We start from the raw sequence: 26,303 nt of genomic DNA, 5'->3' as shown, positions 1-26,303 counted from the left end.
GTGTTCCAAAGCGTCGAACTCGGCTTTGGCCACGGCGAGCTTGGCTGGGTCGAGGCGGCGGGCTCTGGCGTAGACCGGCGGGCCCGTGGTTGGTATGTGGTGCTCGATCCCATGTCGTACTGCGACGGCCGAAAACGTCGGCCGCGTGAGGGCCGGGAACTCCGTGAGCAGGCGAGCAAACTCGTTCGCCGCCGGGAGGGCGCATGCCAGCTCGGTCGGAGCAGAGCTGCTCAACGTGCATACCAGGGAGCTGAAGGTCTCGGCGTTGATGAGGCGATGCCGTTGGACGTCCACCAGCAGTCCGTGTGTGCAGAGGAAGTCGGCGCCTAGCAGAGCCATGGGCACGCTTGCGGTTACAAAAGTCCAAGTAAAGCGTTGGCCGCCGAATCAGAGGGTGACGTTGCGCGGGCCGGAGGTGCGGATGGCCGATCCGTTCGCCGTAACCAAGGAGGGGCCGCAAACCGCGGACTGCCTGTCCTGATCGGAGGCGGGTATGACGCTCAGTTGGGCGCCGGTGTCGCACAGGAAGCGCCGTCCAGACGCTTTGTCCGTGATGAAAAGTAAGTTGCCCGTGTGGCCGGCGCTCATGGCTGGTAATGAACGCCGGCCCGGCCGTTTCCCGGCCGGCCGAAGGTGCACGGGGGTCGGCATGTCCGGGCCTTCTGTCCGAACCTGGCAAGATAGTAACACCATGCCTGGTCAGGTGGAGGCCCCGGTCGTCGTGCTGGAGGTGGTCGGCTCGGCGTAGCGGCCGCCAATTGCGTCGGCAGTTCGTTCGTCGACCGTGCCGGGTGCTCGGGCGCCATGGGCGTTGCGTCGGACGGCGGTGGGCCCCAGGTCGCTGCTGTAATGCGTTGGCCTGCCGCGGAGATCTTGTCGGCTTCCCTGGCGAGGGCGCGGGGATCCGTGATGGTCGTGCTCGCCAGGGCGAGGCGTACCAGGCTAGGCAGCTGACGGAGGAACAGCTCCCAGAACAGGAATGCCGGAGAGTGCTCGCCGAGCAGCGAAAGCATGTAGTCCATTCGCTCGGACGGGCGCGTGTCGCCGAGCTCGGGCAGGTCGAGCAGGCGCCGTGCGCATTCCGCCGATGAGAGGGCGAAAGCGTCGAGGAGGAGCTTTTTAATCGCGCCGTATTTGTCAGCGGCTGGCGGGCTCTCGAGGAGGCTCAGGGCGCGGGCCGCGGTGGCTGAGCCGAGCGCTGCTACCACATGGTGGAAGCGGGTGTCGTCGGCCGTGATGCCTCGCAGGGCGAACAGGGAGTCCGCCTGGGCGAACCAAACCGCTGCGTGAGCCTCCCAGAAGGTAGGCAGTTTGAGGGCAACTGCCGTGTCCATGTCGGTAGGTCACCAATGTAGGAGCTGTGCTCCCACGTAATCGGAAGAATGGACGCGACAAAAAGCTGGAATTCGTCCGAGTTTCTTTATTGTCACAAAACAACTCGGGTACTCTCCAAAAGCCCGTTTATCGGGCAGCAATATATATACACATTATCCCGGAGCGTTTGCCCAGGAAAGGCGAGAGGGGGCGTGGCCGGGCGTCCTGGACGAGCCCGGCATGGTGATCGCTCCGCGTCCTTGGTAGGTGCAAGGCGATTGTGTAAACCCAGCGGTAGCCGCTACAATCTGTCCATTTTGGACTGCTAGCTTCTTGAGTCAGTTCTAACCTTTATGTGCATCCTCTACAGAATATAAATAGCCCCTGGTGGGTTGATGGTCATCTCATGAGGTTGAAATTTGGGGGAACCCCCCTGATCTGAAATCGAAAAATCTAAGAAAGAGCGATCCTGCAGACCATTGAGTAGAAGGGCTGTATCGGATTTCAGAGCCATCGTTTGATAAGTAAGGGATGAACGAGTAGGGATCCGAAATTTCAGGGGTTAAACCCGCATGATGAAAAATCAAAAAATTGAAATTGATCTTGAGGACCATCGAGGGGATGGGCTGTTTTGAGTTTCAGAGCAATCGGTTGGTAAATAAGGGATGAGTAGGGATCCAATGTTTTTGGGTAACCCCTCTTCTTTCTCCTCCCTCCTCAACCTGGGAGCCCCCATGATCCGAAATCGAAGAATGGAAGGCGGTGCGATTGTGCAGACTACTATCTTGTATTTATGTGACAAGTTTCAGAACAATCAGCCAGGTGATAATGGAGGAGTTGCACAAATAGCAAAAAATTATTAACGGACGACCGGACTTGCGGATGGACGGACATCCTGATATCATGACCCATTTTATAAGTTAATCTCCAAGTTTCGAGACAAAAATGACCTAAATATATTTGTACTTATGGATTGTAAGCCTGGTGATGGCTTAATAGTGGACCAACCAACATGTGATTTTAGTCTTTGGACAGCATTGTTTATTAATGGCAGGTAACCATACTAGATCAGTCATTCATAGGATGAAGAGGCTTATGTGGTTGGATGCCACCCTCCATTTTGAAATTTAAATGTCATTTCAAGGTCAAAAGGTCCAATTTTTTTTTTTTTTTTTGGGAAATCGGATTAATTAAAACCGCATTCGATATATCTATCCATAAAACTATCTTTTGTATCATGTAAAATACGCAGCCTATATAATCAACAGGTAAAATTTTCAGAAATCTTCACAGAATATATATCCTGTCAGTATTAAAATTAAAACATTGTACATTTTTCCAAGATTATATTATATAACATATAGAATCATATTATGACAATTATTACCCTCGCCAGAGGAGAGGGTATTGCATTTGAGTCTGTTTGTTACTTGGCAATTATTTTTTTTTTTTTGCAAGTATGTTGATCACTCCGGTTTGTGTGTGTGTTTGTGTGTTTGTTTGTTTGTCTGTCCGCTCACTTATACTTGCCTACAGGTCACAATTTAAAACTTATCTTCACGAAACTTCACCAAATGGTAGAGTTCGTGGTCCGACAAAATCCTATATATTTTTGGGGTCAAAAGGTCAACATAGGCCAAAGTTCAACCACTTTTTTCAAGTTTCTAAAATCCTCAATTTTCATCCGATTGACTTGAAATTTGAATAGGATTTACATATCGGCTAACTGAATTCAACCACTAACTATTTTTGAGATCGGTATAGGCCAAAAGGTCAACATAGGCCAAAGGTCAACCACTTTTTCCGAATTTCTAAAATCCTCAATTTTCATGCAATTGACTTGAAATTTGAAAAGGATTTACATATCGGCGAACTGAATTCACCCACCAACTATTTTTGAGATCAGCATAGGCCAAAAGGTCAACATAGGTCAAAGGTCAACAACAATTTCAAATTTCTAAAATCCTCAATTTTCATCCGATTCAATTGAAATTTGAATGAGATTCACATATCAGTTAACTGAATTCAACCAACAACTATTTTTGAGATCAGCATAGGCCAAAAGGTCAAAATAGGCCAAAGGTCAACTACTTTTTTTCAAATTTCTAAAATCCTCAATTTTCATCCGATTGACTTGAAATTTGAATAGGATTTACATATCGGCAAAATGAATTCAAACACCAACTATTTTTAAGATCGGCGTAGGCCAAAAGGTCAACATAGGCCAAAGGTTAACCACTTTTTTTGAATTTCTAAAAGCCTCAATTTTCATCTGATTGACTTAAAATTTGAATTGGATTTTCACATCAGCTAACTGAATTCAACCACCAATTATTTGTGAGGTCAAAAGGATTCTTTATTGAGTGCCATTCTACTTTGTTCTGTTTTGCCAACTCGCTCCATGAGTGATTTTTCATTTGTCTGTCTGTTTGTCTGTTTGTTTGTCCGCACAGAATAAATATGATTTTCTTTGCAACCGTTGGTCCGATTGACAGGAAAGTTTCACCATAGGTGCAATTCCACCTGTATAATTTTTTTAATGGTAATTATGACGTCATAGGTCACGTGGTACGGGCGCCATCTGGGAAAAACCAAAAAAGTTTGCACCTCTATATCTCCGAAAGCGCTGCATAGAAAAAATTGAGACATGGCTAATTGTAAAGAACTCCCCATGGGGAATAAAATATGTTAATAATGATGTCATAGGTGCCTCCATTATGATGTCATAATTAGACAAGTACAAAACTTCATCCGATCAAGATGAAATTTCTTTGGCATCATTTAGGGATAAATTGGTGGAGAAAAAAAAATGAGGTGACATAATCGGTCACGTGGTTCGGCCGCCGTATTTGTTTTTGTTTTATCACAAAAGCCTTCAAACCACTGAAAACACATTCTGGTGAGGGTCTGCAATCTCTAATTGCTCTTTCTTGTTGTTATTATGCTTAACACTTTGGCCATTTTTCAGATGTTGCAGTTTGCTTTAACCTCTTCCTTGGTATAGGCGGCTGTTACGCGTCCCTCCCCGACCTCCTGGTCTTGGTATACCTCCAAACCCCGAGAGGAGCCACAGCAGAAAAATATATTATTCCGTGTTGAAATCAATAATGAAACCACACCAATGATTATCCACAAACCAAATAATGTATTAAAAAGCACACAGGAAGAACCATACAACAATGAAAGCAATCCACCATATAATCAATCTTAAGATGGTACCATCTTATCTAGTAACTTAACTCAAACTCACGGCACTCCCAGGGAATGGAACCGAGCACTCCTCAATGTCTCTATAGCTCTCCAAGGCGAAGTTGATCCGCTCCAGCGATCGTTGGAACAATGTCCGATCAAGATCAATCGAGGCATAGGCGGTCGAAGCGACACAGAAGTCACGTGGTAAAACACCCAGCAAACTCGCGGTAGAATGGAAAATTCCCAAAGACGCACGCCGACGTACACGTTCGCCGTTCAATCAGCGAACCGCCGTGTAATCTTCAAACGCTGCTTTAGTGCACAGCCCTCCCCGGCAGACCACTGGAGGGTAAGACCAGCCGACGCGACAAAAACCTTTTCCGTTGAACGCAGCGCGCGGGGCAAAATGTCAGACGGCTCTCACTCGAGCCGGAGCCTCTAGGCAAGGATTCTCCGGTACCTCAATGCCGATACCTGACTACGCAGGTTCCTCAATACTCCGGCAATAACACCTATCGCACGAACTTCCTTTCAAGGTCTCAAAGTTCACTCGCGACGTTCCCTTGACCACGTCCATAACGGAGCTTTGCCACGCGTCTTCCCCGATCTTTGCCTCACGACATCTTCTTTTTCGCTCCACGTCTTCCAGTGCACGATCCGATTTCCTGTTTCATTTTTTCCATGAGTGCTTTTAACCTTTTAATCACAATAACCATTTCCTTTAAACAACAATAATCACCGTTTCCTTCCAACCCAGATAAGAATAATAATACCTAACCAGAAATGTTTCACGTGGATGAAAACCACCACCACGGAAGGGCCAAATCCGTAACACTCCCCCCCTCAAGAAAGAAAGTTTGAACACCGCGAAAACGTTCTTTGCAGGCAAACTCTTGAAACCAACAAACGTAAACTCACAACCCAAATCATCAATTCCCGTGAACAACAAAAATCAAGATTTCCCAAAAATAAAGCAACAAACTTCGAACAACCCACAGAGATTTCCAAAGTTAATTGACTAAATTAACGTGAAAATCGCACGTGAAAAAGCTGAATGCCTCAACTCTGTGTTTGCCTCTAAATCTTGTGTCCCAAACCCATCCCTCTCTATACCCACCGTACCCAGTCGTACCCAGCTGCTCCTGGACTCTGTGTCCTTTCCTCCTGACAAGGTGGAAAAGTTTCTGTCAACCCTCGACTCTGATTCTGCAACTGGTCCTGACGGCATCAGCCCACGGGTCCTAAAATCATGTTCTTCTGCTCTTTCACTCCCTCTTTCTGTTCTCTTCACCCTCTCTTTTGCTCAAGGTCATCTGCCATCTGCTTGGAAATCAGCCAACATCACCGCTTTGCACAAAAAAGGTGCAAAAACAGATCCCAGCAACTACAGACCAATCAGCCTTCTCCCAATTATCAGCAAAGTCATGGAATCCATCATTGCTTCAGATATTAAATCTTCCCTCTTCTCCAATGGCTTGATCTCTGATCATCAATTTGGTTTCAGACCTGGTCACTCTACTCTGGACATGCTGCTTCTGCTTTCTCAACAATGGATGGAGGTCCTCAACACCAAACAGGAAATTAGAGCTGTCTCCCTTGACATTTCACGTGCCTTCGATACGGTCTGGCACCCTGCTCTGCTCACCAAACTCTCCTCCTTTGGTATCCATGGAAATCTCCACGCATGGCTGGTGGACTTCCTCTCTGGTCGTAGTCAATGTGTGGCCCTGAATGGGTTTCTCTCATCTCCTCTTCCTGTTCAGGCTGGAGTTCCCCAAGGTAGTGTTCTGGGCCCTGTGCTTTTTCTGGTCTTCATCAATGATCTCTCTGACTCTCTTGAAAATCCTCTCTATCTCTTTGCTGACGACTCTACTCTCTGTCGCTCCATTCCTCATCCCTCAGATCGGCAGTCTGCAGCCTCCTCACTCTCTGCAGACCTGGACAAAATCACAGACTGGTCAAACAAGTGGAACATGTCTTTCAATCCTGACAAATCTCACACTCTTACAATGTCTCTCCGAAAGGACCGACTGGACAACCCTCCCATCTACTTTCTCAACAATCCTCTCCAAGAAGTTCTGTCGCTCAAGCTTTTGGGTCTCACTATCTGCCATGATCTTTCTTGGGAAAACCACATTTCCAAGCTGGCCTCCAAAGCCAGTCGCCGACTGGGCATCCTCCGTCGTGCGAAGTCCTTCCTTGGCGCACCTGAGCTCCTCACCACATACAAGGTTTTCATCCGCAGCTCAATGGAATACTGTTCCCCCCTCTGGGCTGGTGCTCCTGCCTCACACCTTGCTCGGCTTCACGCTGTTGAGGCCAAAGCTTTCAGAATCATTGGAATCTCCTGCGATGTAGTCAACACCGAGGGCCTTTCACTCACTCACCGCAGGCAGGTTGGTGGTCTTTCTGTCTTCTACCGACTCCTCTCCGGCCTTGCTCCCCCAGCTCTCTCTGTGCTCTGTCCCCCCAATATTCCTTCAGGTCGCACAAGATCTGCCTGCAACCCTCTTATGGTTAAACTGCCAAAGTCTAGGCTCTCTGCTCACCTTCACTCTTTCATTCCCCTTTTCTCCCGCCTCTGGAACAAACTCCCCCACTCCCTTCAATCCCACTCCTCCCTCCAGGTCTTTAAAACAGCTGTTCACCACCATCTCTTATCTTCCCCCATCGAAAACCTTGATCTTTTCTACCCCCGGTAATTCACCCCAGAGTCCTTGCAGTGTTCATATGTTTTATTCCTCTCCCACCTCCCCCCAAGTCCTCCCGATGTCCCTGCTCTCAAATGTTGTGTTTGTGTCCTGCCCCCTCTTCCCCCTCTCTTTTGTGTCCTTCCCCCTCTCTCCCCATCTTGTCTGCCGCTCCCCTTGTTTTTTGTGTTTTGTGTGTCGGTTTGTCTTTTTGTGTGATTAATGTTAGCTCTTTCACGAGCCTCGATCTTGTATACAAAAAAAGAAGAAGAAAAAAAAAAAAAAAAGGGACAAAGCGTCAGCCACGACATTGTCCCTGCCCTTTACATGTTCAATTTCCCAGTTGGACTCCTGCAAAGCCAAACTCCATCTCATCCCCCTCTGATTTTACTTTTCGTTTCTTTTGAATGAAGGTTAAGGGGTAGTAATCAAAATCCAAAGTCAAGCAAAACTACAACACTTTTCCCGGGAGGCCGAGCTGAAAGCCAGGTTCCATGGTGGTTGGGGTGGTGAGGCCTGGAAGTATTCACGACATGGACGCCTTTAGGAACGTGGAGTTCACGGTTAGCCCGTGCAGGAAAGTTCACTACATGGACGCCTTTAGGAGTTCCCGGTTAATCCGTGTAGGAATTTTTAATTTTTTTAATTTTTTGCTCGGCTGCTCAGCAGCATTCAGTGCTTCAACTCTTTCTAACTTTCGTAATAATCATGGGTGGACCGCTTGTCACTGTAGTCACGTAAATAGCGGTCTCCCTCTCGGCCACTACCCTGATTATCATTCCTGCGGGAGCTGCCGTAACCCTGGGAGCCTCCGTAGTAATATTGACTGCGGCCACCACCAAAACTACCGCCACGTTTTCCTCTTCTGTAGCCCCCTCGACGCCTACGGCCTGCCTCTCTATGGCTATGGTCCGACCCTCCAAATCCTTACCATTCCAATCCGTCTCTGCCTCTTTGGCATCCTTTGTGTTTTCAAACGTGACAAAGCCAAACCCTCTTGACTTTTGCGTTTCCCAGTCTTTTACCAGCCGCACTTCCAGAAGCGGTCCATATTTGCTGAACTCAGAGGTCAGAACTTCTTCTTTTGTTTTGAAGTTCAGTCCACCTACAAATAACTTGTCAAATTTGTCGCCATCCCTAACTGGTGTGGTGTTATTTTCCCTGCTGGGCTTTTTACCAACCATCGGGTTACCATAAACTTGACCACCGGCCAAATCATTCCCGATAACCAAAGATACTCCCTCTACAGGAAGAGTGGCTTGTAAACCTACGGTGACAGGTCCTGACACCAAATCGGACTCAAAATGGATGACATGCAGTGGAGCTCTAACACAGCCACCAATCCCCTGAAAACGAACACTATCACCAGTTGCCATCTCCTCTGACAATGGCAAGATGCCTTCAAGCATTAATGATTGATGTGCTCCTGTGTCCCTCAATACCCTAACAGGTCTCCGGGTAGTCGGGTCTCCGTCCAATGACACCAACCCCTCTGAAATAAATGGTTGGTAACCCTTTTGAGGGCGATTACTCACATTTGCCATTGCATTCGGAGTTGTACTAGTCGAACTCCGCTCTTGATTTTCCTTTCCCTGAGCATAACAGTGGGACATCAAGTGTCCAGGTTTATGGCAAAAAGCGCAAGTAGGCCTGGAGGAGAACCTCGTGGTTTGTCTTGAGCCCCCCGGAGGATAAGTCTGCCAACATCCCAGGTGTTCTGACTAGGTGTCGAACCAGTCGGCATGGATGGTACCTCTCCCCGTTCTTTCATTACATCCAGCTCCTTGAGTCTAATTTCCTGCTGAAGCGCCATTTCACGGTCCCTTAACTCCCTTTCGGCTTTTCTCTCCTCTGCTTTTTTCTCCTCTAACCTTTCCTGGAGTTCTCTTTCAACTCTCCTTTCCTCTGCTCTTTCTTGTGCTTTTTCCTCTTCTAACCTTTCCTGGAGTTCTCTTTCCTGTACGGCTCTTCTTTCCTCGAGTTCTCTTTCAACTCTCCTTTCCTCTGCTTTTCTTTCTTCGAGTTCTCTTGCAGCTCTCCTTTCCTCTGCTTTTTCCTTTTCTCTTTTCTCTTCGAGTTCTCGTTCCTGTGCTGCTCTTTCCTTTTCTGCTTTCCTTTCCTCTGCTCTTTCTTGTGCTTTTTTCTCTTCTAACCTTTCCTGGAGTTCTCGTTCAACTCTCCTTTCCTCTGCTTTTCTTTCTTCGAGTTCTCTTGCAGCTCTCCTTTCCTCTGCTTTTTCCCTTTCCTGGCTCTGCAATTGCATCTCCAGTTTCCGGAGCTCCACATTTTCTTGTTCCTCGGGTAACCAATCCAAGGCTCCCTCTTCCCATGTTCCTTGTCCCACCAGAGATTCTATCACCAATCTCTGCATCCCTGCTTTCCTCATATTCATTCGAACCTCCAAGCTAAAATGTCTGGCCAATACCAAGAGGTCCGATTTTAATAACGCTCTGAACTGTGCCTCACTAGGGGTCATTGCAAACTTCTCTGCGTCAAACTCCATGGTGACTATTGTTAACACCTGTTAACCTTCACACAAGAAATAAATAAATAAATATATACTGTATATTTTTTTTTTGGAAAAATTTGGGAATGTTGGAAAAAGTTCCAAATTTGAGAATTCTGGGAACGTTAGGGAATTCTTTCCCGGTCTAAATTTAGGGAATTTTAGATCCCGGACGCAGACCCAATTTCGAGCCCACGAGTCAATTGGACGAGCCCCCAATTTCTGTTACGTGTTCCTCCCCGACCTCCTGGTCTTGGTATACCTCCGAACCCTGAGAGGAGCCATGGCAGAAAAATATATTACTCCGTGTCGAAATCAATAATGAAACCACACCAATGATTATCCACAAACCAAATAATGTATTAAAAAGCACACAGGAAGAACCATACAACAATGATAGCAATCCACCATATTATAATCAATCTTAAGATGGTACCATCTTATCTAGTAACTTAACTCAAACTCACGGCACTCCCAGGGAATGGAACCGAGCACTCCTCAATGTCTCTATAACTCTGCAAGGTGAAGTTGATTCGCTCCAGCGATCGTTGGAACAATGTCCGATCAAGATCAATCGAGGCGTAGGCGGTCGAAGCGACACAGAAGTCACGTTGTCCAACACCCAGCAAACTCGCGGTAGAATGGAAAATCCCCAAAGACACGTGCCAACGTACACGTTCGCCGTTCAATCAGCGAACCGCCGTGTAATCTTCAAACGCCACTTTAGTGCACAGCCCTCCCTGGCAGACCACCGGAGGGTAAAACCAGCTGACGCGACCAAAACCTTTTCCGATGAACGCAGCGCGTGGGGCAAAATGGCGGACGGCTCTCACTCGAGCCGGAGCCTCTAGGCAAGGATTCTCTGGAACCTCAATGCCGATACCTGACTACGCAGGTTCCTCAATACTCCGGCGATAACACCTATCGCACGAACTTCCTTTCAAGGCCTCAAAGTTCACTCGTGACGTTCGCTCGACCACGCCCGTAACGGAGCTTCGCCACGCGTCTTCCCCGACCTTTGCCTCACGACCTCTTCTTCTTCGCTCGACGTCTTCCGGTGCACGATCCGATTTCCTTTTTCATTTTTACCATGAGCGCTTTTAACCTTTTAATCACAATAACCATTTCCTTTAAACAACAATAATCGCCGTTTCCTTCCAACCCCGATAAGAATAATAATACCTAACCAGAAATGTTTCACGTGGATGAAAACCACCACCACGGAAGGGCCGAATCCGTAACAGCAGCACATGCCACCCAAAATAAAAATTGTTTCTATTTAATCTGACTAAGGAAAATACAATTTCCATTTTTGTTATGTACACCTAGGATGTATAATTATGATAAGGTTAGACATGCAGAAGAAATAGCGTGTTCAAATAGACGATGAAAGAAGATAGAAACATCAGAATCGGACTCTTCTGAGACTAGGCACATTGATTGCTTGTTAAGTAGGCGACATGGTGACATGGTTAATCATGCATCAATGTCATGTGTCTGTGTCTATCCAATTTGGATAATGATATAAAGGGGAAACATACAGTAAGAATAAGAAATGAAACGTCTTATATGCCCACATATGCATTTGTATCTGCCCGAGTCTGAGTCTATTGGCGAGCTGGGTTGCGGCAGTTGACAGCATCACGCCGCAGGCAAAGGTACACCTAAAATTCTTTCTAAAGCAAGTGCATTCGGCTGTCCTGCACTTTGATTTGCATCCACAGTTAAAAAGCTCAAGACAGACATCTAGGATAGGCTTTGTCCAGACAGCATACAAGCAATCTGACTCCTTCCAAGCCGAGGTGTTGATGAGATATCTATGAGATATGTTCCAATGAGACATCTATGTGTTCCTGTTCGGCCTACAGCCACATCTTTGCCTGATAAATGGCGCACACAATGTGAAGATCCAAGGCACCTCTTGTTGGTGGTAACATCTTCAGACCCTTCTTGGCCTTACTAAAGAGTTTGAGCCTGGCATGATTGACGGTGCCATACATGTGACACCCAAACTGTTCAATAGGTGTGAGTTCTCTGTCACAACTAATTCCCTTGACAAGGGGTGGTTGGTTCTCGAAGGTTTTCTAGCATGACTTCTTCCCATGTCCATTGAAGGAGGAGGTTGTATCACAACGTGTTAGTGTATGGAAGCTGAGCAGGTTATCCCTCACAAGTTGTGCAAGTCTCTCAGATACTGCATGAATTGGGTAACATTTCCGCTTCTTTTCCATTCCAAGGATCATTCACACTTCAGCTGCTTTTGTCTAAATGCAGTGCACCAGAAGCAGCATGACATATGTGTCTCTGCAGATGACCAACACTCTTTGGTATCCATCGTTGATTGCCTCACATGAATGGAGTATCAGCCTGGTGTCAGCTTCTTCATGGTTTCCTCAAAGCCTGATGTCGTTTTGCCTTGTTGAGATCTGTTGCATGAGAGAATCCACCTCCTGATACCAGCTCGTATCGTCCTGGTAGATCTTTACCCTTCTTCATGAGGGCCTCAGATAAGAACTTGGCAACACCAGCTTTGTTCTCATCCAAGGCAATGACTTGGCTCCAAACCTGTGGGAGTGTGACATGGGGTCCATCATTGAGCTTGCGAATTGGCTTATTCTTGCCCATTCACTTTGACCGAGTCACTGCCTTGATCGAGCCTCCCCAATGTAGCGATCAAATACCACATCAACTCTTGTTGTATGCTCTCCAAAGTGATGCGTCACAGTTTGTATGAACACATCAACATAGTCACTAAACGTCTGTCACCCATGAGGCTTTCCAAGAGCTCGCATGAGTGCATGACCATCTATCAGCACACATGTCTATGTCAGCATCTGGAACATCTGGGGGTGGGTGATGTCCGGCCATCAAGAAGCTGATCCGCTTTGCCTCTGGTGTCGTGTTCATCCCACCTCCAGCCTTGGCCAGATACAGTGGGATTGGGGAAAGTTCATGGCATTATCATTAACAAATCTGCCACAAGAGGGGGGTGCTACACAATATATCATATCCGATAAAATCAGGGTTTATTGCAAATGTTGTCATTGTTTTCATTTTAACACTGACAGGGATATATATATATAATATATATATATATATATATATATATATATATATATATATATATTTATATATATATATATATATATATATATATATATATATATATATAGATATATATATATATATATATATATATATAGATATAGATATATATATATACAGACTTGGCATTTAATATGGAATATTTTTTTTGTGGGGGTGAACTTACTTTTCAAGATGTCTTAGAACCAAAAGTTCATTGGAATTATGTTGAAATTATTCTAGATTTTGTTAATGTGACCTTTAAAAGAAACAAAAACCACATTTTACATTTCAAAACAAATAAATTGATCCTTGAAAGTGATGTAAACTGATATCGAACTCAATTCATGGACAGTACTGTGTTAAACTTCTGTACGTTTTCCAGAAGTATCTCTTTATTGTCCACATTAGCCAAAATTTTTTTTTAACAAAAACAAAACTTAAATTACGACTGGGATTATGGACAGTAAACAGTTCAGTACTTCGTGTAACCCCCACGAGCATTCAGGAGAGCACGTACACGTTGAGGCATGCTGTTCACGAGATTTGCCAAGGTTTGGACAGGAATCGCTTGCCATGCAGTGACAATAGCCTGCTGCAATTCACGCACAGAGGCAGGCTGCTGGTCCAAGTTGTCGATTTGACGCGTTAATTCTGCCCACAAGTTCTCTATCGGATTCATATCCGCGGACACGGGCAGACCACTCCATATACTCTACACCACGGTCAGCAAGAAAGTGTTGGATCATGCGAGCACGATGAGGCCATGCATTGCCATCTTGGAAGACAAAGTTTCCTCGAAAGGCTGCACGAACAAATGGAAGCAATGTTTCTTCCAGAATGGCCCTGTGCTTGAACTGGTTCAGGTTTCCATTCAGAACAACCAGGTCAGTTTTGCCCCCTGCATGAAAAGCAGCCCAAACGGTCACCCCACCACCTCCAGCTTGGACTCTTGGCACTATACATTCTTCGTTGTAGGCTTCATGCACTTGTCTGCACACTCGGATGCGGCCATATTGACGATAGACCAGAAATCTAGACTTGTCACTGAAGATCACGTGATTCCAGTGTCCTGGTTGCCATTGACGGTGCTCTCTGGCCCACTGCAATCGGCGATGGCGGTATTGTCTGGTCAGACATGGCTTTCTCAGGGGACGCCTGGCATGATAGCCTGCTTGAACCAGTCGTTGGTTGACTAGCCTTCTGGATACAGGCACATTTGTCAGTTGCTGCCACTCAGCCCTAAGCCGATTAGCTGACTTGGTACGGCCATTGCGGACTAACCGGTGCAGCTGGCGATCATCCCTCCTTGTGGTTCTGCGGGGACGTCCTGTCCTCGGTATTGGAGTAGCGACACCCCTCTGAGCATTTCGTTTCAGGATCTTTGACACCTGACCTTGAGCGATGCCATACTGCCGAGAAATAGCATGCTGTTTCATGCCGGAATTTCGTAACGCCACCACTAAATGACAAACAGCATTGTCGAGTTGACGGACCATCTCCAGGGGAAGCGGCAATAACTTTTGTAGACGTGCAGCAGTTGTTTTCCACTAATACAGAACGCAACAACCCTTATATACCTGATTGTGAAGCCAATCGTCAAATGTACCTGTCCGTACATTTTGTCACGCCACCTGTGATATAATCCTGTTATTGACTTCTTGCTGCGGCAGACAATCAGTGACATGGTTCTTTGAACAAAGAAATCACCAAAGTGTAAAAGAAACTCACCAGATTGATATACCGAGTTCAGAAAGTAAACCCAAGTCAAGAAAAAAAAAAATTCCAAATTAAATGCCAAGTCTGTATATATATATATTGTTGCGGATATGGGATTTGCATCCATCCATATCCGCTTGTAAATATTCCCCTATTTCCTCAATACTTCCCAACTATCCCCAATCCCCCATTCCCTAGTCCCATTTTCTGTAAACAACACTCTGTAGCCCCGACCTCCCCCTATTTCCCCCATTAAATGTCGCACCCAGGTTCACCGCATCTCATGTAAGACAACTATAGGACATCTTGCTAGTTATTCTTAGTCTATGTCAGTTAAGGACTCGTTTCCATTAATTCTGACTCTTCGTTGCACCAGAATGTGATTGTATGGCACCGTTAGGAAGTTTAGGACCTCCCAATACCTCCCCGCAGCTCTTCCTCACGGTTCAGCAACAACAACAACAACAACAACAGCAGCGGCGGGCGCGGGGAGTGTGCGTCCTCACTCCGGCTTGGTTGGTAGGGGGTGTTGGGAGGGCACCAGGCCTTTCCAACGAGCCGCCATCGAACATGTGCTCGACGGGGTTACCAAATAGGGGCTCCCTGTCAGCTCCTCGTCAAGGGCGGAGCCCGGTAACCCCCGCACCCAATAGAAGCGGCGGACCGGTCCCATCTGGGGCGGAGCCAACCAGCCGAGGGCGTGTCACTCCCCGCTGAGCATGCGCAGGAAGAGGGAGGTGACGTCAGATGCGCGCTGAGCTTGGAGAAAGAAAGACGCCACCTCCGAGCGCTGTGAGGCCTCCCTGCATCTCTTGGACCGTGCTTGATCCTGTCCCCGAGCCAAGGTGCACCTTGTGCTATCGACTACCTGTCCCTTCCTGCCATCAATCCCTGTGTAAGTCAGCCTTGTCCCGTTTGTCTGTGGTCTGTCTGGGATAAGATAAGATTGTATTTAAGTGCCCATCTCTTCTGTGTCTTTTACCTCACTCTACCTTGTAATCTACCCCTTTTCTCCACCACTAATTATACCCTCCTCCGGAGGTCTTGAGAACTGTACCCCTTGCGTCGTTTCATTTATCCCAGTCGTTGTGTCCTTTCCAATCATTGATTTAGCGTAGCGCGATTTGGCCAACGTTCGGGTGGAATCGGGTGAGTTGGGGAAGAATCGGGGGAATAACTGTTAGGTCGCGGTAATACACCACCGCTCGGTCGAAATAACATCTAACCGCGATCCGTAACAATATATATATATATATATATATATATATATATATATATATATATATATATATATATATATATATATATATATATATATATATATATTGTATGTGTAGGATTCTGAAATGAAAACATGCTCACATAAAAAGATTGAGTGTGCAAACAACTTTGTATGGACAGTACACGTCTTTTACACAATAAACACATTTTGATAAAATGACACTTTAGTGTTTGATTCTGCCATACATGCATGTGCAGATACAAAGTTTACATGTTAATTAATATAGGCTGGGTACATGTACATGATAATAGAGTTCGTTTTATGGAGAGATCTATGGAATGCTGTTTAAATTAATGCAAAATCCCCAAAAATTCAACATTTGACCTGATTTGACCTTGAAATGATCTTTAAATTCTAAATTTAGAGTGACATCCACCCACATGTTCTTCCTCATCATTTGAATGATTGATCTAGCATGGATGCTTGTATTAACAAAAAAATGGTGTTAATTGATTTTCTAGAGGACTTTTTCATGTTTGGCTGGTCTACTATAACGGTTAAGGTGTCTTGACTATCCTTCAGATCTTAGGGTCTTGACTATCCCTACTCCTCCCTTATTAGTCCTCTACCGGTGTACACCGGAGGGGACTATAGGTTTGCACTCCGTCCCTCCGTCTGTCAGTCTGTCAGTCCGTCACGCAAAGAACAGTTTTCCGGACTTTTTATCTAAACTCTTAATGCTAATGATTTCAAACTTGGTACATGGTTTCCTCATGATAAGATACAGGTCAAGTTCGAAATTCACGACGTTTCGATCATTTTTGACAAAGTTATGGCACTTTGAACTTTGGTAATTTCCCCAACAGTTTTCCGGACTATAATTTGGAGTGCGGTAAGTCAAAGCTGTTAATATACCTTGTGTACAATATGCTGTAATCGTGGACTGTTCTTTAAAATGCTTTCCGAGAATAAGCATCAAGTCAAAAACGTTTTCACTGAATTTTGTTTCCATTAACACAATTCTTCATATCAGGCAAGAATACATTGAATTCACATAGTTTACCAATAAATCAACAATACATCTAGGGAGGTTGGAGTGTCACTTTACCATATGCTTCTGTGCATATAATCTGTGTGAATACTTCTTTAAATATGTATCTGATACTCTGCCCTCTTAGCAGTATACACAGTACGCGTCAGAAGTAACCTAGCTTCCACGGTCCGTGGATAACCCGGTCAGGATAACCCGGTCAGGATAACCCGGTCAGGATAACCCGGTCTCACATCATCCGCGCCCACATTCAACCGTGCATAAATTTGCATATTTAATGAGGTTCGTCTGTCACACTTTGGTTTCCATGCGATAACTCCACCAAATATTGGCTGATTTTAATAAAAAAATTTACACACATTTGTCTCGGCATAACTTGGATCAAGCTTGAAAACCAGCATCAACTGGTGGAACAACTCGGTTTTCTTTGTAATGACGCTTTAAAATTCGCCCATACCAGCTAAAGAATGGTTTATAGTTTTGGATTGAACACTTATCAACGAAGCGAGGCGTGTACACCGGAGTCCCCTACGGTAGGGGACTCGGGACATGTATTGCAGCGCAATACTCAGAATGCTTGTTTACCAAAAGATTGCTCTGAAACCCGATATAACCCTTCCAACCAAATGGCCCGCACAATCTCTCAGGCTTCGATTTTTCGATTTTCGATCATGGGGGATTCCAGAGGGGTGGGGGTGGGGGGAGTTTCCCCTGAAACTTTGTATCCCTCCTCGTACCTTATTTATCAACCGATTTCTCTGAAACCTGATACAGCCCTTCTACTCGACGGTCCACAGGATCACCCATTCGAGAATTTTCCATTTCATATCAGGGGCCTTCTCAAGGAACAAGAGATTCTCCCAGAGGGGTCCCCAAAAATCAGCAGTGGTCTGAACTACAACCTCAAGAGATGATGGTCAGCCCACTCTGGGCTATTTTTACTTTTGAATTTTAAGCTCATGATCATACGATGATCAATTATTACTGTTTTAAATTCCTGGTGTTGTTTGCACATGTGTCTTCAGGTCTCTTTCCTCCAACAAGTGGTACAGCCATTGTGAGCGGATTTGATATTGTGACGGATATGCCTCTTGTTCGCCGGAACCTTGGCTTGTGTCCACAGCATGACATTTTGTTTGACTTCCTCACCACCTATGAGCACCTCCATTTTTTTGCCAAGGTAATGAAAATGTCTTGATTCACATGTTCAGTATTTTTTTATAAACAGGTTCAGAATCCAGGAATCAGAGGGGTCCCCAAAATTGTAATTGCACTCACTATCTATGGCTCTATGCTATAACAAAGGAAATGTCTGTTTGTTTTGCACACTTCTCCACAGTTTTTGGCCAAGCTTGATTACATCTGGAATACATGCTTGCCCCTCTATTCCCCCATCCACGGATGTCAGTCATAAGGGGGGGTCGGCATTGCAATACTCTGGGGTGTTCATGATGTAGGTTAAAACTATCAATGGAAGTCAAGAGAAGGTCTTGTGCAGCTGTATATGTGGTGTCTGATTATCAAGAAAACAGAAAATGGACAAAAGGTGTTAACGGAGTTTCAAAAGATGAAAGCCTTGCAATTCTTGACTTTTAACAGTAAAGCAGAAAGCTGAAAAAAGGTTTTAAAGTGATAAAAATGGGATAGTGCCCTAATTAGTGAACCTTAAAAAAAAAAAAGTAAACACCACAAAGAATACTTTCATTCCTTTTTCCCCTTAATTCATCCCTATCTCTTGTATGGGGTACAGGTACATGCCCCCTACCGATGTGATATTTTCTAAATCCAAAAGGGCATAACTCTGTGATAAATTTACGAAACTCCCTGAAACTCGAACTTCCTCTGTAACTTATCAAAATAAAGCCATGTACCCAGTTTCAGTTGAATATGTTGAAGGGTATGGGGAAAAAAAGTCTGAAAAACCGCAGGTGGGACGGACGGACAGACAGACGGACAGATAGACGGGCGGAAGGAGAGCAAACCTATAATCTCGTCAGGTGAAACCAGTAGGGGACTAATAACGTAAATTGCCTCTGGTGGAGAGATGGTGATGTTACCTTCCAGTAAGCTCGTGCCTGCTGTTCCACCAATTGGTAATCCATGGTAATCTTCATCCTGATGAAGAAAGGAAGGCACTACGCCTGTACATTTAACCCTTCATCTGAGCAAAATTGGGTTAAGGCCCAAAACGTCAGTTTCCCTTTGCTTCTCACATCGGTTAGTAGACCTTGACCAACGTTCGGTTGATTTTATCCATGGTCTGTCGATGCAGATCGGCACTTGCCTTTATTTGACAGGGAAAGAATAACTTTGTTCCACTAACTCTTACGAATGGCATAACCATGAATGAAATTTTTATTATTGGACTTTGAGATTGATGATGCTTCGAAATGCCATTGAGTATGTCCCTTTGTCCTGCCTGCATGCAGCTTAAAGGTTTGAGTGACCAAAAGGCCAAGGAGGAAGCGTATAGCCTTCTGAAGATGTTCCAGCTGACCCATAAAGAGGATACAAATGCAGGAATGCTCTCTGGAGGCATGAAACGAAAGCTGTCGATTGGCATTGCTCTCATTGGTGGCTCTAAGGTAGGAATGTAAAAAATATTTACCCCAAGTGTAGCTATGTATGGGTATGGTGGTGGACTAGTGGCAAGGACACTCGGATGGTATCCCAGTCGGTGTGAGTTCAAGTCCAGCTGAAGGTATCAGTGTTTAAGATATGGATTCTAATCGTATGGATGTCGAGCTAGTCTCAGGGGAATCACTTTGTCACTATCAGATTATCGATAAACCCCATTTGGCTCATTATTGACCTTCGGTAGCGGCTAATATGCCATGTCCTGCCCCGTCCTGTCTGCATGTGATGCCAGTCCATGACACCTTGTGATTATCTCAAAATGCCTTCAGAGTAAATCAAGATAGTCACAAAAATGCTACAGATAAAAAGGCCTCACTGCAGAAATGTCCTCTCACCGCACAGAAAAAATAAGCACAAACATCATCACAAGTTGATGGTTGTTATTACATCTAACAGAAAGCTGCTTGTCACAATTAGGTTTTCTTTTTATGGTTTATGGTGAAATTTGCTTGTTTTTTTTATTATGACAGGTTCTCATGCTCGATGAACCAACATCTGGAATGGACCCCGTGGCTCGACGCTCAGTCTGGGACATTTTGCTAGAGCAGCGACATGGCCGCACCATATTGCTCACAACACATTTCATGGAGGAGGCAGATATTCTGGGCGACCGTGTGGCCATTATGGCTGCGGGACATTTGCAATGCAGTGGATCTCCACTTTTCCTTAAGTCTCGCTATGGTGAGGCATAATTCTCCAACTCGTATTGAGATGTCGGTACAGTAAGGTTCATTCCTTATTCACATGAATTTCCCCCCTCTGGCTTTCTGACTTGTTAATAATAATAATTGTACACTTGTATGGTAAAGGTGTTGGCTATCGGTTGGTGCTGGTGAAGACACCGGGGTGTCAAGAGCACGCTGTGGAACGCTTGGTGAGACGCCATGTGCCCAGCGCACAGATAAATGATCAAGCTGGAGCAGAACTTTCCTTTCTGTTGCCCAAAGAGGAAAGCAAGAAGTCAGTTCCATGCATGTTTTTCTTTCAACAACAACAACAACAACATGCATTTTAAGGCCATGTTCCCTGCTAGAGCGGGGGTTAGCCTTGCGGTCCCCATGACAATCTTCTCCATTTTGCCCTATTTTCTGCATCTCTCCTTGTTAACCCCCTTGCCCGCATTTCTTCTTCCACCATCTTTAGCCAAGTCTTTCTCGGTCTTCCCCGTCCTCTACTTCCTTCTACATTAACTTCCATCATTCTTCTCAACCAGTCACTTTCATCCTTCCTCAATACATGACCAAACCATCTCAACCTGTTCCTCTTCACAGCATCAATCACAGGCAATATTCCCATCATCTTTCGCAATTCATCATTTGTCTTCCTCTCTCTCAACGATACTCCGCACATCCATCGAACCATTCGCATTTCCACCCTTTCCAGCCTTCGTTGCTGCTCTACGTTCATTACCCATGTCTCGCTCCCATAAATCATAACACTTCTCACACATGCAGCATACACCTTTCCCTTCAGCTTCAGCGACACTCTCCTCCTCATCAGCACGCCACTCAGTTCCCGAAACTTCTTCCATGCACATCTCACTCGAGCAACCGTTGCCGAGTCTGATCCACCTTCTCCATTCAGCATGCCTCCGAGGTAGCAAAATGTTTTCACACCTTCCAGCTTCACGCCGTCTCCAAGATCCAAGTCAACATTTCCTCCATCTGCAGCTCCCTCTGTGCACACCTTACATTTGAATGTAGCTGCCACACTGGTTAATGACCCTCTCAGACCACTACATTTTTGATGAACCCACTCAGCACACATTGTACATTGAATGGAGTTCACTCCGACACCCTTCCTGCACACAGCACACGGCCACTTCCCAGTTCTTTCCACCTCACCACATGCTTTACCACTTGCCATCACCTTTGTCTTTCCGATATTCACCTTCAGACCTTTTGTCTCCATACATTCCTTCCACTTGTTCATCTTTTCCTTCAGTCCATCCATACTTTCCGCAATCAACACCAGATCATCTGCATACAACAACTCCCACGGTAAACCCTCCTTTACGGTCTGAGCCAGCACCTCCATCACAGCTACAAATAGTAGTGGACTTAGTACCGACCCCTGATGCACTCCCACCTTCACCTCAAACTCACCACTGTTCCCGTCCTTCGTCCTTACAGCTGTGCGTGCTCTTTTGTACATTGCCATCACTACTCTGATCAACCATTCCTCCACTCCTAACTTCCTCAATGCCCATGTCAATACTTTGCGTGGAACCCTATCGAATGCTTTCTCCAGATCAACAAACCCAAAAAACAACTTCTTCCTCTTATCCATGTACTTCTCCTGCAACTGCCTCACAATGAAAAGCGCATCTGTCGTTCCACTTCCTGGCATAAATCCAAACTGTATTTCGTCGATCTTCACTTTCTTCCTTATCCTCCTCTCCAACACCCTTTCCAATACCTTCATTCCATGCTCCAATAACTTTATCGCTCGGTACGAGCCACACTCCAGAGGGTCACCTTTCCCTTGTATAGAGGGACGAGGGTACTCAGTTCCCAAACCACTGGAATGCGGCCTTCTTTTACCACCAGATTACAGATCTCTGTCATTCTCTTCACACCCCAACTTCCTGCTGCCTTCAACATATCTCCCACAACTCCCGTCGGCCCTCCCACTTTTCCACTCTTCATTGCTTTTATCGCTTCCTCAACTTCCTTCTCAGTTATCTTCTCTGCCGGTCCTAAAACTGGGTTACTCTCTATGTTGCCATCCAATTCATTCTCTGTATTCAACAGCATTTCCATATATCTTTTCCATCTTCCTTTAATTCCATCTGGGTCGACAACGATTTGTCCCACTTCATCCTTCAAGCAACTCACCCCCATCACATCACACCTCTCTTTTGCTATCTGCTTTGCAATCCTGAATACTGCTTTCTGACCCTCTTCCGAAACCAAGCGTTCTCTGAACATTTTCCTACATGCCTCCTGCGCCTTTGCTACCTCTTTCTTTGCAGCCTTCCTGGCTGCCTTATAACTTTCATGCTCTGCTGTTTCTGCTCCTGTACCCTTCGCCTTCTGCCACTCTTTGAACTTCTTCCTCTTCTCGTCCATCCTCTTTCCAACCTCAACATCCCACCACCATGTTTCCGAGTGCCTCGGTGGTCCTTTTGTCCATCCACATACCTCACCAACGGCTCCCAACAGACTAGCTTTCATTGACATCCAACCACTTTCAAGCTCAACCACATCATCCTCTACCCTACTCAGCCTCTCTTTTAATGCCTCCCTTACTGTCACGTCTTTCAACCTCCACACCTTCATTCTCGGTTGGTACTTCACCCGCCGAGCTCTCCTCGCACCTTTCACCCTTATGTCGCAGACAACCAAGTGGTGCTGTGAAACAGCCTCCTCCCCCGGGATCACCTTTGTGTCCCGGAGGTGCCCCCTATCTCGCCGACGCACCATCAGGTAGTCAACGGTTGTCGTCGACCCACCTGACGTGTATGTAACAAGCTTATTGTCCTCTTTCTGGAACTGAGTATTACAAATCAACAAATCAGCTCCATCAGCAAACTCCAAAATCCTTTCACCTTCTCCATTTCTCACACCATATCCGTAACCCCCATGAACTCCCTCAAAACCATCCATACTCCTTCCCACATGTCCAATCAGGTCTCCTCCCACCACAACAACTTCCTCATCTTTCACGTTTTCCATCAGCTTCTCTATCGCACACCAGAACTTGTCCTTCTCTTCATCGCTTCGACCAACCTGCGGAGCATATCCCGAGATGACGTTCACCAAGAGCTTTCCAATTATCATTTTCACCATCATCAACCTATCACTCCCTCTAGTCACACTCACCACACTGTCTACAAACTCCTCAGAAAACAGGACACCAACACCATTCACGCCCTCCGGGCACCCTTGCCACACAAACTTGTATTTCTGTCCCTGCCTACACTTCACCATTCTCACACCACTTCCCTTCCATCTCGTCTCTTGCACACAACATATGTCCACTCTTCTTCTGACCAATACTTCCACCACTTCTCCTGATCTCCCTGTCATTGTCCCCACATTCCATGTCCCAAACCTCAGAAACCGATCTCCACTTCGGGCTGCACCCTGCCCATATGTACTTGTGATTGTCATGGTTCTCTTTTTGAGGCAATGTTTTTATGGCCGGATGCCCTTCCTGACGCCAACCCTCTTAGTCGTCTCTTACGACACGCAGGGATACGGTGTACCTATTCTGACCAGGGTACACACTGGGAAACGTTTAAAACATGTAAATTCTGGGGGGGGGGGGGGGGGGGGGGGGGCGGCGTCAGCATCACGGCTGCGGTTTAAACATATTCCAACAATATCCAAACAGAACGATGAAAAAAACAATCCGGGAAAAGTCTCCAAGCGAGAACGTGGATTTGACAAAGAAGGAGCAGAGGCGGAAGAAAACGAGATACAGGGGGCGGGGCACAAGCCGAGACGAGGAGGAGAACGAACAAGCACGTGTCCGGGAGGAGAGAAAGAATCAATATACTGTATAATTATTTGTCTAGGGAGGTGAGGTGAGGGGGAGAAAACAAAATAAAAGAAACAAGCAATACAGCGAAGGAAATAAACCAAACCGACAAAACACCGACGGGGGGAGGGAAGCCCCAAGTCACCAGGCCGCGCACGAGGTACGACTCAGAAAACGATTAACTGCACACAAGTTTGCACGAACCACAAACCAACACCAACTAGAAACACACAATAACACGTACACAGCAAAATAACCAGTGGAAATTTGACAAAGACAAGAATGGGAAAACACTCAAACTTCGATGCCGTGGAGAGCTCGAAGCACGCCTCACTCGCCCGAGGAACCGGAAGTCCGGAAGGAAGTCCGAGGAGTCCGAGTTTCTTTCAACAGTTGAAATAATATTCATTACAGAGCATATGCTGGAGAGTTTAAAAAAACAATACTGTGCATACAAGCATGGTGGTAATAGAAAGTGGCATGTATAAAAGTGACTCCTGAACCACTGTCACATTAAAATATTGTCGTGTGGACGGCTCTCAGTTAAGACAGAGCGTCCACGGATGGAATCGAGCTTAAAGAGGCGTTTCCCAATTGATGGCGGATCATACGCGAGACGGAATGAAGAACACCGCTTACCTTCACGGTCCGATTTCTTAAACCTGAAAATCAATAAATCAAACCAAAATGGATATAAAATGTACAATAAGAAATATTTATTATGGACCCGATAACAAAGAACGCGACGGAAGAACTAAGACCTAGGTTGGGATCCCACTCACAAACTTCCTTTTTTCAAAACAATGGGAGAATGAATCAAAGGAACCATTGTTTGCGCGTCTGTGCTTATCTGTCTGGATGTGGTGTCCGTCAAGAATTGTCTGGTTGTGCAGCTTCGTCGTCCAACGCGGCTCCGGTTGGTACGAAGCCGGCCTCCGTCCGCCTCGTTCGCGCGCTGCTAGGCCCCGAGCCACCCGCTCGGCCCGTTTTCGTCTGCTCAGCGGCACGCCTCGCTCGCCTGCTCGTCGTTTGCACGCGAGGTCCCATTTGCTCGTAGCATTATTGCTCGTAGCATTATTTTTTAGTCATTTATTTATTTTCTTTCTCATTAGCCATATGTCAGGCACCATTTGAGCTAGGAAGCTGATATTTGGACACGACCGTGACCAAGTGGTGGTTATAAAGTATATTTTTGATTTATTGATTAATCAATTAATTGATTAATTATTAATTAATTAATTAATTAATTGTTAATTTTTTCCGCTTAATGACTTATTTAATTAATCTTCTAAAAGTTACAGCTTCAGATGAAGCACTGGTGGTTTAGGTATGCTATTATCCCGGTGTGTATCCCGGTTTAGAATATGTACACCGTATCCCTGCGCATCGTAAGAGGCGACTAAGGGTTGGCGCCAGGAAGGGCATCCGGCCATAAAAACATTGCCTCAAACAGGGAACCATGATTGTCATGGGGCCCGCAAGGCTAACCCCTGCTCTAGTGGGGGAAAATGGCCTTAAAACGATCATTTATTATATAAAAGATCTTTATAAAAGATTATATAAAAGATTATATAAAGATCTAAAAGATCTTCCCCCTTCCAAAGATTTATTATATATTATATGATCATATAAAACGATTATTATTTATTCATTCATTCATTCATTAGCCAATTGATTAATTATTTTATTATTTTATGATTATTATTTATTTATTTTCTTTCTCATCTGGGCAATATCTGAGGAACCTTTTGAGTTAGGCAGCTGATATGTGGACACGACAATGACCAAGTGATTTGACTGCAAAGGGTATTTTTGATTTATTGATTAATCAATTAATCGATTAATTATTTAATTATTCGATGAATCACTTAATTCATTAATTTTTTTAAACTTACAGATTTGGATGAAACGGTGGTGGTTTAGGGAATTCTGTAAGCCAATTGATTAATTATCAAATTATTTTATGATTATTATTTATTAATTTTATTATATTAATTATTTATTTATTTTCTTTCTCATCTGGGCAATATGTCAGGCACTTTCTGAGCTAGGAAGATAATATTTGAACACGACAGTGACCAAGTGATGTGGCTATAAAGGATATTTTTGATTTATTGATGAAGCAATTAATCGATTAATTATTTCTTGATTAATAAATTACTTATTTAATGTTTTCGATTAATAACTTATTTAATTACTTTTCTAAAAGGTACAGCTTCGGATGAAGCACTGGTGGTTTAGGTATGTTATTAGCCAATTGATTTAGTAAATATTGTATGATCATTATTTGTTGATTTTAATTATGCAATTAATCAATCAATTATTGTACACCTCTCCCTCCCAATACAGTCTCTATGAGCTGCACGGCGATATTGCCGGGCGCCAGAGGATTTTTATTTATAT

General features: G+C 45.1%; 1 protein-coding gene across 6 annotated transcripts in view; it reads left to right on the top strand.

Moving 5' to 3' along the window:
* Positions 1-26,303, top strand: part of LOC137433952 (phospholipid-transporting ATPase ABCA3-like) — a 180,493-nt gene that overhangs the window by 78,046 nt on the left and 76,144 nt on the right. For all 6 annotated transcript variants that reach the window (XR_010985765.2, XM_078785900.1, XM_068126462.2 and 3 more), the window contains 4 exons: positions 17,804-17,958; positions 19,208-19,363; positions 19,886-20,096; positions 20,225-20,375. Coding sequence is in view for 5 of the 6 variants with exons in the window: in XM_078785900.1 (XP_078642026.1) it covers positions 17,804-17,958; positions 19,208-19,363; positions 19,886-20,096; positions 20,225-20,375 (673 nt within the window). In the remaining variant the exon portion in view is untranslated. The remainder of the gene's footprint in view (positions 1-17,803; positions 17,959-19,207; positions 19,364-19,885; positions 20,097-20,224; positions 20,376-26,303) is intronic.

This window comes from Myxine glutinosa, chromosome 10, assembly GCF_964187855.1.
Source record: "Myxine glutinosa chromosome 10, kmMyxGlut1.1, whole genome shotgun sequence".
Classification (NCBI taxonomy): Eukaryota; Metazoa; Chordata; class Myxini; order Myxiniformes; family Myxinidae; genus Myxine; species Myxine glutinosa.
The sequence above is the reverse complement of the archived record's forward strand: the minus strand, read 5'-3'. Positions and strand labels throughout refer to the sequence as shown.